The sequence below is a fragment of the Colletotrichum scovillei genome (assembly GCF_011075155.1).
Source record: "Colletotrichum scovillei strain TJNH1 chromosome Unknown Contig00001, whole genome shotgun sequence".
Classification (NCBI taxonomy): Eukaryota; Fungi; Ascomycota; class Sordariomycetes; order Glomerellales; family Glomerellaceae; genus Colletotrichum; species Colletotrichum scovillei.
Window position 1 is genome coordinate 2,103,207 of NW_023336259.1, and position 15,262 is coordinate 2,118,468.

General features: G+C 47.4%; 5 protein-coding genes across 5 annotated transcripts; 4 read left to right on the forward strand and 1 right to left on the reverse strand.

Annotated features, from left to right (window-relative positions):
* Window positions 1-226: 226 nt before the first annotated feature.
* HER10_EVM0010081 (uncharacterized protein) lies at window positions 227-3,797 on the forward strand (the record flags this gene model as incomplete). The annotated part of the gene is made up of 9 exons (XM_035479551.1): window positions 227-351; window positions 411-788; window positions 851-1,124; window positions 1,189-1,579; window positions 1,754-1,916; window positions 2,148-2,297; window positions 2,426-2,472; window positions 3,203-3,276; window positions 3,700-3,797. Exons 1-9 carry the CDS (start codon window positions 280-282, stop codon window positions 3,795-3,797), a joined length of 1,647 nt encoding a protein of 548 aa, XP_035338804.1. The 5' UTR covers window positions 227-279.
* Window positions 3,798-4,752: 955 nt separating this feature from the next.
* HER10_EVM0002909 (uncharacterized protein) lies at window positions 4,753-5,203 on the forward strand (the record flags this gene model as incomplete). Its single annotated transcript, XM_035472602.1, has 3 exons — window positions 4,753-4,820; window positions 4,926-5,120; window positions 5,179-5,203. 3 exons carry the CDS (start codon window positions 4,753-4,755, stop codon window positions 5,201-5,203), a joined length of 288 nt encoding a protein of 95 aa, XP_035338127.1.
* A 1,874-nt stretch (window positions 5,204-7,077) lies between these two features.
* HER10_EVM0003843 (uncharacterized protein) lies at window positions 7,078-8,940 on the forward strand (the record flags this gene model as incomplete). The annotated part of the gene is made up of 2 exons (XM_035473506.1): window positions 7,078-7,656; window positions 7,777-8,940. 2 exons carry the CDS (start codon window positions 7,078-7,080, stop codon window positions 8,938-8,940), a joined length of 1,743 nt encoding a protein of 580 aa, XP_035338220.1.
* Window positions 8,941-9,133: 193 nt separating this feature from the next.
* On the reverse strand, window positions 9,134-10,599 carry HER10_EVM0006858 (uncharacterized protein; the record flags this gene model as incomplete). The annotated part of the gene is made up of 5 exons (XM_035476431.1): window positions 9,134-9,453; window positions 9,505-9,956; window positions 10,009-10,132; window positions 10,203-10,335; window positions 10,399-10,599. The coding sequence occupies 5 exons, from the start codon at window positions 10,597-10,599 to the stop codon at window positions 9,134-9,136; spliced, it is 1,230 nt and encodes a 409-aa protein (XP_035338498.1).
* A 3,658-nt stretch (window positions 10,600-14,257) lies between these two features.
* HER10_EVM0003081 (uncharacterized protein) lies at window positions 14,258-15,228 on the forward strand (the record flags this gene model as incomplete). The annotated part of the gene is made up of 4 exons (XM_035472767.1): window positions 14,258-14,357; window positions 14,415-14,506; window positions 14,557-14,670; window positions 14,725-15,228. 4 exons carry the CDS (start codon window positions 14,258-14,260, stop codon window positions 15,226-15,228), a joined length of 810 nt encoding a protein of 269 aa, XP_035338148.1.
* Window positions 15,229-15,262: the final 34 nt, after the last annotated feature.

Below are 15,262 nucleotides of genomic sequence, written 5' to 3' on the forward strand. Positions count from 1 at the left end.
TCAATCTACTCAGCCATTGGATTGACCGTAGGCATCAAAGGTGCGTTGGTATGGCGGGTTCTCTTTCGGGTTCGTATAATGTGGGGCAGTTGAAGGTCCCTAATGGGGGAAATAGAGCGTACATCCCGGCGTGCCCGGGCCCTCCGAACCCGAACGAGAACACGAAAGATCATCTAGAGTACACTCTGGGCTAGGAGCCTTGCCTCCTCCATCATTGTCAATGGGGGAAAAAATCACGCCAGCCCAGATACTGACCTACCTTCTACTCATTTGCATACTATGGTCAACAACCGCCTCGGACATTCAAAATCTCGGTTGGGATGTATAAGGTGTAAGAAAAGACACGTGAAAGTATGCTTAACTACAACCAACAGTCTCAGTGGTGCTCGACAGCTGACTCGGTCTTCTAGTGTGACGAAAAACGACCTTGTTCGAGCTGCGTAAAACACGAGGTTCTTTGCAGCTTGGTCTCAACAACTGCTAGTCTGCAAGACCCTGAAAGGGGGTCAAGTGGTAGCCCGAGGACGCGAGAGCAGCCATCCATTCAACAGACTAAATTCATCAGAATTCGAAACCTGATTCAGAGTCTCTCTGGCGAGATCGACCTGCTTGATGAGGACAAGAACATCACATCTCAAACAAAAGATGATAGCATCTGCCATGAGCAGTATCTTCAGGACCTCCGGCTAATGCACCATTTCACCATTTCCGCAGCTCTGACTGTTGCCGATGACCATTCCCTCCGGGAGGCTTGGCAGATCACCATCCCGGAGCTTTCATTCTCTTGTGTGGGTCAGCCAGAGTTACATCAAGACTCCTTATAGATGAATTCCCTAACGGCCGCGTTCAGGATGGCCTCCGCCATGACATTCTAGCCTTTTCAGCCCTGCATCGCGGACACCTTTTTCCGAAGGAAAAAGAATTATGGTCCGCTGCAGCGCAACGACATCTGGATGCTGCCGCGGTGACCCAGATACGTTCCTCCAGTCGGGGCACCATCGAAGATGCAGACTGTTACTTCGTACACACCCTTCTCAAGTTTTCAATAGAGACCTACCGCATAGCCCAGTCGCCTCAGCCGGTCAACCTCTCTAATGTTTTGCTGTCCTTCACACCATTGCAAGGTTAGTTTTCTAATTTTGCCCCATACCAGCCAAACAGCGTTAAATGTTTTCGTTCGCTGCACAGAATTAAGATCCATTTTATTATCTGATGTCGGCCAAGGCCTCGGTAAAGGGGCGCTCGCATCATTGTTCGACACTGGCATCGAGCACTTGCCTCCTCTCAGCGAAGAATTGGAGCTTACCTCTCAGCTCTCGCAACTTGAGAAGCTCTGTCGAGGAGATACAGGCCTGAAGGTGACAGTAGAAGTTTCCAAGGTCTGTCTTGCAGCGCTGGAGATTCTGGACATGACTTGCCGGTCAATGGTCACGCCACTGAAGAACCGTGGTGTCATATGGTGCTGGCCATTCTTCTTTCCGAGTGACTTCCTGCATCTACTGTCTTCTGGGGAACCTTTTTCATGTGTCCTACTAGTACACTATGCGGCGTTGGTACGGGTCATGGAGGATGACTTCTGGTACTGTCAGGGATGGAGCTCAAAGATCTGCTCTCTTGTTGGTCGCATTCTACTTGACCCATGGAAAGTTTGGATTGAGTGGCCCCTCAAATGCGTTGAGCAAGGGATTGATATCCGATATATTCACAAAGTTTGATGAATCTACAGTATCGTGTTTTGAGATCCGCTGGAAAGGAGAGAACTAGCTGTCTATGAGGTGGCCAGCGGCTATACATCCACTACTTCCGATACCACATCCGTGCAGACTTTGCCTGCCGTATCTTCCGCTGTAGTTGCAAAATTCCATACATCAACGCCTCGCTCGTCGGCGGGCACCCCGGAACGTAGATATCTACTGGTATGACACGGTCGCACCCACGAACCACGCTATAGCTGTAGTGATAATAACCGCCTCCGTTCGCACAACTTCCCATACTGATAACCCAACGAGGCTCAGGCATTTGATCGTAGACCTGTCGTAACGCCGGTGCCATTTTGTTTGTAAGGGTCCCGGCTACAATCATGACGTCCGCCTGTCTCGGCGATGCCCGGAAGATAATTCCCAATCGATCCTGGTCGTACCGGGGAGTTGAAAGGTGCATCATCTCGACTGCGCAACAAGCGAGTCCGAAGGTCATCGGCCACAGCGAGCTTTGGCGTACCCAACTGGCAATTGAGTCAAGAGAAGATCTGGAATATTGGAACCTGTGAGCAGGCTGATGAAGGCGAAGTTAAGCGGGTGATGGATTTGAGATGACATAACTTACAGCAGATGCTGAGCTGTCCCGGAAGTAGGCTGCTGGCTTGCGAGGGAGACTTCCCTCCGTGTTGGTTGTGTTACAGGGGGATTCGTCTCTTTCTCTGCAGCGTTTTTGTGGAGGGTTCGTCGGCTTGATGGCAGTGAACCGAGAAAGGTAGTAATTATACCATCCCCGGAAGATCTGGCGGTGATTATGCTCCAAGGCCTCAGGAATTGTCTACTGATGGTTTTCAAGGCAAACATTTCCGATGCTGGTTGCAAAAAGGGGGAGAGATGAAAGGAAGAACAATGATCAAAAAGATTCTTTCAAAAATAGTTGATAAGTTGGTCCCTTGAGGGTCCATCTGACAAGACAATCATAGATAATGAGCATGAGGTTTTCGCCCTCGGGTTCGGGTCCGGGTTCGTAAGTAACTAATCCAGAATCGGCAAGTCATAGTATCTTGAACCCGCTTGTCGGTGCAGTCCGCACAAGTGCCCATGGCAAGAAATCACTTCATCCAGATTCCACGAGAGGTAGAATGGGTCCTCTCATCACCTGAGACTGCAACCCTATCCAATGAGGATACCTCATCTTCATACCCGCCATATGTCCAAGTCGGATGTTTCGAAGTGTACCTAGGCTTTTGCTAATCAAGGCAGTCTCGAGACTCACTACCTTGGAAGCAGAAGTGCCGCTGGCAGATCAAGTATAGCACAGTCACAACACAGTAGAGCTCACGTATTGCTCCGCGTATGTTCCCTCAAACTGGTTTCGCAATGTAAATGCTCTATTATTTCACTGGATCAGTGACTATTCCAATGCTTCCCAGTCATTGATAATGATATGAAATCTAAAGGAGGTTTTAATTATGAATCAAATAAGCTATACTTCTTACAAACAGCCCCTATACGGGCCGTTACTTCGAGGTCGTATTGGACTTCCAATACGATGCCGACTTAATCTTAATCTTATCTAGTAAAGACTCTTGAAGTCGTGTTCCTACTTCCTATGATAGATGTAAACTCATTTCTTCAAGGAATTGCCAAATTTCACTAATTAGCTTTCTCTCAAGTTTTCGCTCTTACGTGCGTGCAGGAAACAAGAGGTGAAAAATGCGAGCAAGCCTGTGTTCCAACATTGAAGTAATACATCCTATCTCCTTTTTGAGATGAGAAAGCAACTGGCGTCGTGCGTCCCCGTCATATGTCAAGACAGATAGATGTAACCTTGATCTGTCTCTGCAACTAGGTGTGTAGTTGGATAGCCTTCGCTGATGATGAGAGACTTGGTTTCATATGGTTCTCTGATTACTATTTTCCCTGATAATGCGAGTAATGCTCCTGGCCTCGGAAGGTGGGGGAAAGTGCACAGTCGATGATCGTCATATTTATACCTAAGGGGACAGCAAAGAATTTGAGAGCCGACGATCAGTAACCAGCGAAAGTATCGGTAAAAACCCCAGCAATCGGATGTCTCTTTCTGCTGAGCGTGCTTAGGCGTCGCGTCCTAATCAAGCAAGATTCCGTGCATCATCTACCAAAAGTCCTGAAACCGCAAGCTGGCTGTCGAGTTGGTACTCTAACTGCGCGGACATCGTCTATGACAGTACTAGGAGACACTCTAATTTTGTTTTTCTGGCCTTAGGGTCTGATTCTACAATAAGCAGCATTTTCCAAGCTATTCTGTCAGAGGTGATGGGGAAATTTCGAATGCAAACAGCGCTTCGGATACCGTGCCCCCTTGATCGTCCTGCTCCTGACTCGTACTCTTCCAAACGACTCTTTCCTTAGGAACGATGTTTTTGCCATGAGCGTACCTCTCATATGCCTTGGAGATAAGACTATCTTGACCAAAGGAGTCATAAATTTCCGAAGCTTCAACCTAGAGACCGAAACCTTCATCTTGATAAATCGCTGATTACCAATTATCAACGGCTCACGCTTGATTTGAACAACCCGGTGGCCGAGCTACATCGAGTCGTCGACGGTCTGACACGACAGGGATAAGCTTCTGGAACTAAGATTGCGCATTCTATTATACTCTGCTCGTTCCCCACCGCTTGTGGCAGTGAGAATGTTCCCGTACAAATAAGCCACTTAAGGTTCACAATTGGATGAACCGGCGCCAAGTTATTTTTGATGTCGGATTCCCCGGGATTTGGACCCAGGATTCTGCTGCCAGGAAGCCTAACAATCGGCAATAGCATGAGAACAATATGCCGTCAAGGAGCATAGCCTCCACTCGAGGCCCGTATGCGTGAAAGTCAAATACTAAATGATCGACGAATCCGACGGTCTCGGTTTAGTGCACTATTGGTATAAGAGCCTATGGGACACGCACTTGTGTCGTAGTCTCGATCTGTTCTGTATCAACTACTTGTCTCTCGTTCTCCCATCCCCTCCCGTGATCAACAAACTAGCCATCTTCTCAACTTGAGAAACATACATCAAAATGCGTGCCTTCACCGTCGCTGCTGCTATCCTGGTTGCCGGAGCCCAGGCTGCTCCTGCTCTTGAGCCGCCAGGTCATCTATGGATGGTAAGTCACTGTTCCCCGAAGCCACACAACTCAGCGATCGTATCGCAGGGGTTCCAACCTCTGTATGGGCTGACAGTAATTGACAGTTACTTCTCCGGAGATGGCGTTGTCAGCCAATACGTCAGCGTTGGCCACGACATCGACGTGACCGGCACCAGCGGCAAGAGCTACCACATTGACTGCGGTACCACTTCGGGACAAATCGTCCCCAACGTCTTCGCCAAGTGCACTGTGGACGGCAAGAAGCCGGATGGCATCACCGCCAACGAGTCTGACAAGAAGTAAGTTATATAAGAGGCATGATACATCGGAGATAAGGACTAACCGATCATTTCTTAGCGCAATCAACTGCCCCATCTCCTAGATTCTCACCTGCCTCATTTTCAAGCATAGTTTGAGTAATAGACTTTAATCAATAATTGGTCGAATCGACCTGAAATATCATCCATACTTTCAGTCAGGTCCCATCTGATGATGCCTTGATCTACACGCGTTGGGGTGCGTTAATTTAGGGAAGCTACCTCCTATAGCCTCATCTGTGCTGCCAGATGTTCTAGCTTCTGGTCAACCGAGTCTGCAAAAGTGGTATTCGGCAAGTTGCTAAAGTCGGCCACCACTCTAAGACAAAAGTGCTGTATGACACTACGATATTACTTCAACCGATATTGAGGTTGACCGTTGTGATGACACCTTTGACGTATTGTAAATCCATACCACATCACTACGGAATGAAGTAAGCTGTTGGGATAGAAGGGTCATGCATTCAGAAGCTTAAGGCCCAACTTACGTAGAATACTATATGTACGATGACCAGGTACTGACGGCACATCAGGTTGAACAGTAACCAGATCGAGCCTGTGCGAGTGACAGCTTAGTAAAGCGGTTTCCCAAGCGCATGAGTAATGATTTGGAAACTTTACTAATTTGTTTCTCGCTACATGCCATCAATTGTTGACGAGTTCCAACAACGGAAAACCTCGCGTTTGTGATCAGTATTTCTATACTAACAAATGCCGTAGTGGTTGAGATCACGGATAGCCTGCCATACATTTGTGCATTCACTGTTGCGCAACTCGAAAACTCCAAGGTGGGCAACCAACTATCACAACCATTTGCTAGTTTGAATGCAAGCGTCTGGTCGGTTAGCAACAATAAATAGCCGTGGGAAACATTCATATGTCGAAATCCTCATCAGGAGATTTATCACGTACCTGCAAGCGAACACGCTGAACGAACACGGGGAGCTGTCCCCTAGATCCTAGCATCAATGAGGATCTCGGGCCTCCTTGATGGCTTTGACGTTGACAGCACAAGGGTATCCCACAGAAGTCTTGGCCGGAGTACATGAACGATGACACGAGCACAAGTAAAGATCAGACGGATCTGCCCAATCGCCAATAGAGAACCGACCGAGGAAACACGAGACTTGGCCATACAGAGCCCAGAAGGCGATGAGGAGTCGGCAAGGTCCGACACAGTCGGTTTTGGGCCGAAGTTCATCGCCGCTAAGGTGCAGCTCTTCGATTACCCATTTGGTCGATGGGCCTATATTCGGTCGCAAAGCCGAAAACCAGACAGAAACCACAGCCCGTCTCCCACGGCTGAGATGATCCGCCTTGCAAGACGCGCAACACATGTCAGAGATAACCGTATTTTGCTGACAGGTCGTCCGTAGTGCGGCAAGTTCTTTTGAAACTACCGCAGCCGGCATTCTTATGCGGTGCAGTCCAAGATCACCGTCTTCCACCACCTCCATCCCGCCGATGTCAAGTTAAGGGGACGACTGTCTCCGCTAATATCTTCTTCCCGGATACGGGGGTCCGCTCTCCTTTCAAGTATTCACGGTTGGCTCTGCCGCGTCCGATTCATCTTCCCGTTATACGTCACAACCGCTCGGCAGGTCCAGAGCGTCTGTCTATCCGAGGAGGATTATGCATTCTTTTTGTTCCCATTAGCATGAGGCATTGGAGTCGATCAGCATCCATTCAACGGCGGCGCGTCATTGTCACAACGCATACAAGTGATGCAGAGAACCTGGAATCCGCACTTCATCTGACTTGAGTCTTGACCAGTGCTCTCTAGAACAACTAATACCGCCCGATTGCTTTTCTCACTGCAGAATTTCAACGAAGAACTCGAAGCGGCCGACTCGAAAAGTACTCAGCGTTATCCTAGCGATCCTCGTCGCATTTTGGCAACAACGCAGCACGAGAACGGTCCGATCTCTGGACCTCGACGATGATTGTCCAAAAGACATGGCCGCAATACATTGCGGTGCGTCTGCTAATCATCATGATGAGGGACCTAGGGCTTCTAGGCCTGACCTACTTCTACGTCGTATTCGCATTAGGCGGCGTCAAGGCTATTGCTCATCCAGTTTCCATCTTCATCGAAGTCATTGCCGCCATCGAAATTCTCTTTTACTTGCTCTTCTTCCTACCGTATAAACGGTACCTGCAAACTTACAAGCCATACATGCCCGCTCGAATGAGTCGATCACAACGCGCCCGATTATTCTCCAAGGCCTTAAGTCTCGTGCCAGATGGCGAGGAATTTGTTCGAATGTGGATGCTCAATGCACATATGGAGGACATACGCCGCGAAAACCTGAAAGATTGGCTACTATGGGCTTTGTTTGAACAGGACAATACAGCTGGTCGCCCTACTAAGGAAGTTGAAGCCGAACTCGAAGGGTACGTCGACGACACTGAAGAAAAGTTTGGGATCAAATTACGCCCGGGAAGAGGAAATGCTGAAGCCCTGAAACTCGCCTTCGACCCTGTCATCATTCAACATCGGAGCTTGCTTTATTACATGGTAAGTTGCTTGCGATGGTTGTTTCTTGAAACTACCAGCGATACACGCGCCGTTAGAACAATTTACTCTTGTCACCCTCCGACTAGTCAATGTACCTTCACTAATCAAATTGTTTCCTAGGTCATTGGACTTTTCGACAACTTGATGGCCTTATATCTTCTTACCCAAGGCTATCGCTACTACAAGCAGTCGTTCTCAACCTTCTTCAAGGTTTTCCCAGTTCGATTCATCAACCTCTTCCCTTTTAAACAGTCCGCGGCGAGCAAAATGTCCTACTGGTATCGACCTCATAAGTCAGCAACGCAACGTCCTGTCGTATTCATCCATGGCCTGGGTGTCGGCTTGATTCCTTACATGTTTTGGCTCAACACAATTCCTAAGGACGTCGGAATCCTAGCAGTCGAGATGCTGCCAATTTCTTCTCGTGTCACCACGTGGCCATTGCCATCAACACCCGAACTCTGCGAGATGATTGCAAAGTGTGTGGCACAGCAGCGAGCTTCGCAACCAGCGCCTGGAGTCGGAGAAAGAGGAGCATGGGATGACTTTGTTCTTGTCGGTAACAGCTACGGAACCTTGTTGATGGGCCAACTACTACAAAGAGCAGATTTTGCTCCGCGCGTTGCGGCATCAATCTTGATTGACCCAGTGTCGTTGCTCCTTCATCTCCCGGATGTCGCTTTCAACTTTACTCGCAGGGAGCCTAGGCCGTCGATCCGTGGTAGAACGGGACATGGCAATGAATGGGAGATATGGTGGGCAAGTGCAACCGACGCCGGGACAGCATACACACTTGCTCGGAGGCTCTGCTGGCGGGAATCTCTCATGTGGCGCGAGATGCTCACTCCAAGCCTGCGGAATGTTGAGGCTGGCTACTATGCGTCTGGCTCGCCAGAAGAAATTGCGATATTCGGCAATGGTATTCAAGCCGGAATGCGCAGCACCGTTGTGTTGGGAGGGGAAGACTGCGTGACTAACCCAAGAGCAGTAGCAAGTTATGTCTATTCCGGAGACGTGAAGTGGACGATGGATGACTTAGAGTCGTGGAAAGAGTACGAGTGGAGCGGAACAGAGGAGTTGGAGCTAATGTTCTTGGATGGAAAGGACCATGGGCAGGGCATCATGGTTCCTTATCCTTTTAAGCCTATCCAAACAGTCATTGAGACATATTGTAGGAGGGATGATGGATTTAAAGCATTCGGAGATAAGTTCATAGGTGGACCCGAAAGTATTTATGGCCTTCGAGTACACAGAGACGAGGTTGTTGAGCTGAAGAACCTCTAAGCCGAGATTACTGTTTAAATATGTTCTCAATTTCAGGCGTTCAAAATCAAATTCAGTTTCTCTTTGACATGTTCTCATTGACCAGCACATTACGGCCCATGATCACGTAGCTTGTGCCAAGTGTCGTTCAGATCTCATAGGACTTTACGCATCGTTAACATTCGTACATTTTGACACAAGAAGCCTAAAAACTCTAAGAAGCTGGAACCTCAACTTCGATGACACTGAAGTAGTCTGGTGGCTTCTTCCAAAACTTGATGACTCTGAGACCGGCCGAGTCAAGCAAAGCCAACCACTGCTTTTCAGTGCGTTCTTTCCCAGAAAGATACACCATCATAGCTATATCAAATGCTGTAGTATTCATCTGGCTCTTTTCGTCGTCTAAGACCTGGTCATGAATGAGTAATCTGCTGTAGCCAGGTTTCATGGCGCCTTTCTGCATCTCTAGTATCTTCAGGGCCGAAACATCGGGCCAATCATGGATTATATGGTGCATGTAATATGCACGAGCGTCTGTATCACAAGTCAGCACCAAATTTGTACAAAGCGGTTTGTATAACTAACGTTTCACTGGTTGTGGCTCAAAAAAGCTGTATTCCACCTGCTTCACCGTGTCGGGAAGGAGCGCTTTATCCTTCGCGTCACAAATGACTGATTGGAGATCCTCGAGGTATAATCTCGAGCCTTCGTTGGGGTAAGCTTTGTAAAAACGTAAAAGATCATGCCCGATCCCGCCGCCAATATCGACAAGAAGTGGAAGGCTTGGATCTGATCCATCGACCAAGTTACGGTGAGGGTACATATCCATCCACGGTGGCTCTTTGTTCGTGGACGCCTTTTGTACGATATTGAACATTTCACCTATTTTCGGATTCTCGCTCAGAAAGGACCACAGGTCTCCGCTGTGCCCAGTAGATTTCCGCAAGATTGTGTCCGCAGGATCAGAGGGATCCTTATACCCTTTTTCTGCCAGATGGTCGGGCAAAGTGCCATATGCCCGGTGACCAGTCACGTAACTATGGGGCTTATAAGAATGCAAAATCACTTCGGTTTGATCGTGCCACTCACTAGAAGTTTGTGAGAGTGTGGAAGTCTGGCTTTGCTAGTTCCATGCAGAACTGGTTCGGTTTGAACTTTTCTACTGGAACTTGTTCCATAAGACCATTCGCAGCTAAGCTACGGAGAAACCTATCTATAGCCAATCTGTCAGCAGTGTCCGAAAATGATTCCAAGTACCCAAACCTATCACCGATGAGACTTACGAAGAAGCTGAGGATCACAGCTCCCTACAAGGCCTGCGAGCTGAGTACTCGTCATCGGGACAAATCCTTGTTCCTTCCATTTCATCATCAACTTCAAGTCTTTGATGATCTTTATCCCTGCGGTAACAGCAGACTAAAACTGAGTCAGCTCTTCATGATATATCGAAATCTCGTCTGCGTATTTCTTGGGCCTTACCTGATTTAAATGAATTCTAACATATGTGTCCCAGGGGGTCTCCAGCTTAGACAGAACTTCATACGTTGCCAGAAGTGCCTTCATGCGATCCTCCTCTGTCGTGAAAGAAGATGCTGTGATACCTCCAACCGCTCGCAGATAGTCTTGGCCGTAATGAGATCCGACGTTCATGCCATTGATTCCACCCTGTCTCGAAGCCATGAGGTCTGATTTTATATTTCGTATGAGCGTGAAATAAGTGAAATTGATACTTAGTGACTTGAGTCAAATCTTGCCAATGCTAGAGTACTTATTTGGTTTATGAGAAGAACAATCATATATATATGTACATGGTAAACCGTAAAATAATGATCAGCATCCAACTAGCGACGGCCTAAACTTCCTGAACTAGCCCACAACAACAAGAACCGGCGACGGATATTTTCACACGACCGCGCTACCCCAAGCGGAAGAGATCAGCCTTCGCGCGCCTTCGCTTTCGAGCCTGGGGCCGAACCTCATCCAAGAGGCTACTACCTATTTTCCGAGTCCAGTCATATTTGTACCGCTACATCCGGAAGTCCGTCCAGGAGGCGATCTCTAGTGTGCTTAACGCTTAAACAGCATTGAGCAATCAGGAAGCTTCATCGCTGTGGAGATATCAGCCGGCACGCTAAGCTTACCTTGAAATGGCAGGACCTTGAATTGAATGTTTCGCTTGGCAACTTTATCCAGACGTGTGGTATGACGGAGCGCAGAGCTGCCAACCAAATCACAAGATGAGATGTTGCACAGACTCTCGTCTTGAGAAACTCAAACTGTCTGATGATATGTTACCCAGCATTAGCTGCCTGGATGGCAAGTGAAAGGCAGCTAATTCGTAATCTTTCACGTGAATATGGAGATCTTTCGAACCAAAATGGTCAGCGTAATTACGAAGGGAGGACCCGAGGCTAGGGCTTTGGTTATTTGTCTTATTGATAGTGCATACGAGCAATACTAAGCTGATCGTACCTCGAATCCGCAAATACCATTGGCCGCTGCCCCTTAAAAAAAAAAAAAAAAAAAAGCACATCCGGCGGTTTCTCAATATCGGATCAAAGCTCAGGTCTTTGGTCGATTTAATGCAGGGATTATCTAGCACTCATTTACGGCGCGAAGTGCGCTGGCCGCGCGGGAAACAATGATGTCATTTGATTGCAGAAGGTTCCATCAGTACCCTCGCATCAGTTCGCAGTTTATGCTCCCTCTTGAATCAATCAAGAAGATGGCCTTGAAAACGTGCCATACCGGATGCATAGTCTTGACGTTTCTATGCGGGTTAACACTGCGCTTCTCGAATCTGCTGGGAAAATACCTTCGCACGCCCACGCCTCTGGTAAGTTGAAAACGAAATTACATGAATGTAGATCTGAATATCACACTGTAACATCTGGTAATTCCCGCCAAGTACCTTCATTATATTTTAGTTGTTAGGACTAACATTATCATTCTTAGTAACCGGATTCCTCACAGCACACCCTCGACAAAACTTGGACAGTGGTATCAATGAACAAGACGATCAAAAACAGAGATTGACTAACGAGGATGGGTTCTGGGAATCATGGGAAAATGGGTTTTGGTCATTGATACTTGCAATATTATCATTCCTCTATCTCACTTCATTTTCTCCAGGTTGTCCCATCTCCAAATCTAGAGCTTTCCTAATCGAGGCATCAAATACATGGCTTAAGCAATAAAACATGGAAATCGAAGGTGGATCAAAACACGAAGGCATGTGATTATTATGGTCGTGTTGATTCTCACTTTCCGGTGATTACGAGCTAACGGCCAGTACTCATTGTGGTACGAGGATTCGTCACATGCAATGTTCCAAAAGGGTAAAACAAGACGGAGGAAGAAGACCAGAAGGAGCATGCTAAATCGAATCAGAAAGTTCACTCACAACGGAATAATACATGTCAAAGCACAAATTCGAAAAGTGTCGCCGTGGTGGAATGGCTTGAGATTGGTTTTGGAATCTAATTATTTTCTGCTGATATTCTGATTTAGCGCTCAGGTGAAGAGATACCAGACTGCGACCCAGTCCGCCGGTTACCATATGGGAGGTCTTGATAATCAAGATTGCCGTATGTTCAATTTCATCCCTGCTAGATTCGCACACCATAAAGCTTTATTGAACTCTAAACTTTGACTACCTTGAGCCCACATCATACATGTTTATGAGAGAAATGACTTTAGATGAACTTCACTTGTCGCGAGCCACGTCACAGGCGCTGCAACCAAATGATTCAGTGTTATCATTCCCCAGTTGCTCTCACTCGGCACAAGGAAGTTAATTGGAGAAGTTGGGGCAATCTGGGGAAGTTTCGGCATACGGCATACTGGCAATCAGGACGTGGCACACGCAGGGCTTATAGACTCGCGGAACCGAGAAGCTTGACAGGGATAACGCTCTATTATCTTGATCAACATCGAAGTATTGCCGAATCGAAGAAGTCTATAGTGCGTTCGAGCACTGATCTACCACGTGCTGTTGGTTGACTAGCATGGCACAACCTTGGAATTGAGAGTTCTATCTTGCAGCCTATGCCAAACTGGAATCGAATGACGTTAACTTTTGGAACTCCCCCAAAGCAGTCAACAGATTGTCCTACGCCCTGGGAATGCCAATCATTTGTTCGCAGCTTTTGTCGCTGAAATACCTAGTGCAGGAGCTGCCCATCGCCACCGCCGGGTGAGACAACCATCCAATTGATATCGGCAGATAATTCTGTTGCCCTAGATTTGGATTGTAGAGCTATCACTCCAAGTAGATCTAGGGAGCCGCAAACAATACATACCGCACCCTATAACTTAAGCCTGTTTCCGCTCCAAAATTTGTTCTGTCGGGGTAACCGTCTAAGCAAATTTCTGCCTGGCATATATGTGACTCGGGTGGTTTTCATTGTGTGTGTGTGTGTGTGGGGTTGTAAGTCTGTCTCTACATTGGGGAAGACCCCTGAGACCACTGAGGTTGTTGAAGTTTACTTCCACATGCTCGAACCTAGCCAGCCTGGATCGAGGTGACAGGCCCTTGCTAGGATACCGTTCAATTAGAGAAGTTTTAACCTGCCGTTTTCTAGGACTCAATTATTCCCCAGGTTCAAATAAAAGTCCAAGCTGCTATCTACCTTACCCACACAAGTATTCCTTGTGTTTACCTTAGTCAACATTATTGCAGCCCCAGACTAGCTTCGATGATAACAAAATAGACAGCCGACAGAGCAGCTGGCTCGCACATCGGACACATCATGGAGATCAACCCGACACTCTTGGAAATATGGACTTTGTATGCTGTTGCGACTTTGATGATTGCGGCGAGGGTATTTTGCCGCACGAAGCAAGTAGGCGTGTCTGGATTTCGACCTGACGATTACATCATCTTCTTCACATGGGTATGCCCTATCTTCCTGTCACTAGGATGGATCCAATTTCGACTTACATCTTGGCAGTCTCTCTACACGTCTGTATGCGTGATGGCAACGCTCTTCGCGCTGATTGCCCAAGGCAAACACACCTCACTCCTAACCCCGGAACAGCGCGCGACGTTGCCAGAATCAGAATTGTGTGTGCGAAGAAAACTTTGTGTTCTAAACAAATTCTGACTGGAAGCAGCTATCAGTGGGAGTACGGCTCGAAGAATTTCGTCGCAGGCATGATCATCTATGCGACAGTAGTGTGGTCATTGAAGTTCAACAGTACGTGGCATGCTGTTTTCGAGGCCTCTTTCATGCTTAAACCTGCACTCATGCAGCAACATATCTAATACATGATAGTGTTGTTTTTCTATCGAAGATTGGTTGCGGGACAGTGGGTAGACAAGTTTATATTCCCTGTCATGGGTCTAGTTGGTGCCACAGCGACTGCGATGGGTCTGATCATTGCCCTGACCTGTCGACCTCTCTATCTCATGTGGCAAATTCGCCCAGATCCAGGAGGTACGTAAGCTTGAGTGAGATCCAAGTAGGAAACATTAACTTACAAGATCTGAAAAGAGAATTGTGTGCCACAAAATAAAATTTACTTTTACAGCATCTTCGTGATGAACGTCACCACAGATCTTTGCATAATTGCCATTCCTATACCCGTAAGTATCCCTCGGTCAAATCTGCGAACGGTCAGTGAATCATCAATCAGGTGATAAGTCTCGTTAGAGCCTCGATTTGGCGCAGAATTGGAGTGTATTTTCTTTTCAGCTTGGGAATTTTTATCATGATTGCTGCGACAATCCGTGTGGTTCTCATTTTTCACGTAAGACGTCCCATTCCCTCTTGGATTCCGAGATTTTGCTAATTATTCATCAAGCCTACAGGTGGCTTTGGCCCAGGGGCAATGTGGTCAATTCGTGAGGACTTCATTGCCATTTTCGTTGGGCAGGCCCCCATGGTGGTGCCTCTTTTCAAACGCAGAGTATGGGCTCAATTCTACCACAAGTACAAGTTCACACCGAAATCAAGTCAGGGCTCGGATGGTATAGAGTTGAGTGATGGGATTTCCAGCAACCACAATAACGACAAGAAGAAGCCGAAAGATCCATACAGTCTTACACAGCTAGGGTTTACTCATGTTACAAATGCAACCCTTGGAACACGAAATGAAGCAACCTTAGTTGCTAAGGATAGCTCAGAACCTCCAGCGGTTGCGGTGGAGGAAGTTTACATATTAGCTCCCATCAGAGACTTCGGGCCAGACCTAGGAGCCATTGAATTTGTCTCGAGAGCAGATCGGCACAGTCTCGAGATTACCGCTATGTCCGATCTTCCCAGGGACGAGACAATAAAATTGGTCAGCAAGAGAGAAGAGTTGTAATGAAAATTGGTATGCTGGAATGAGGAATAAAAAT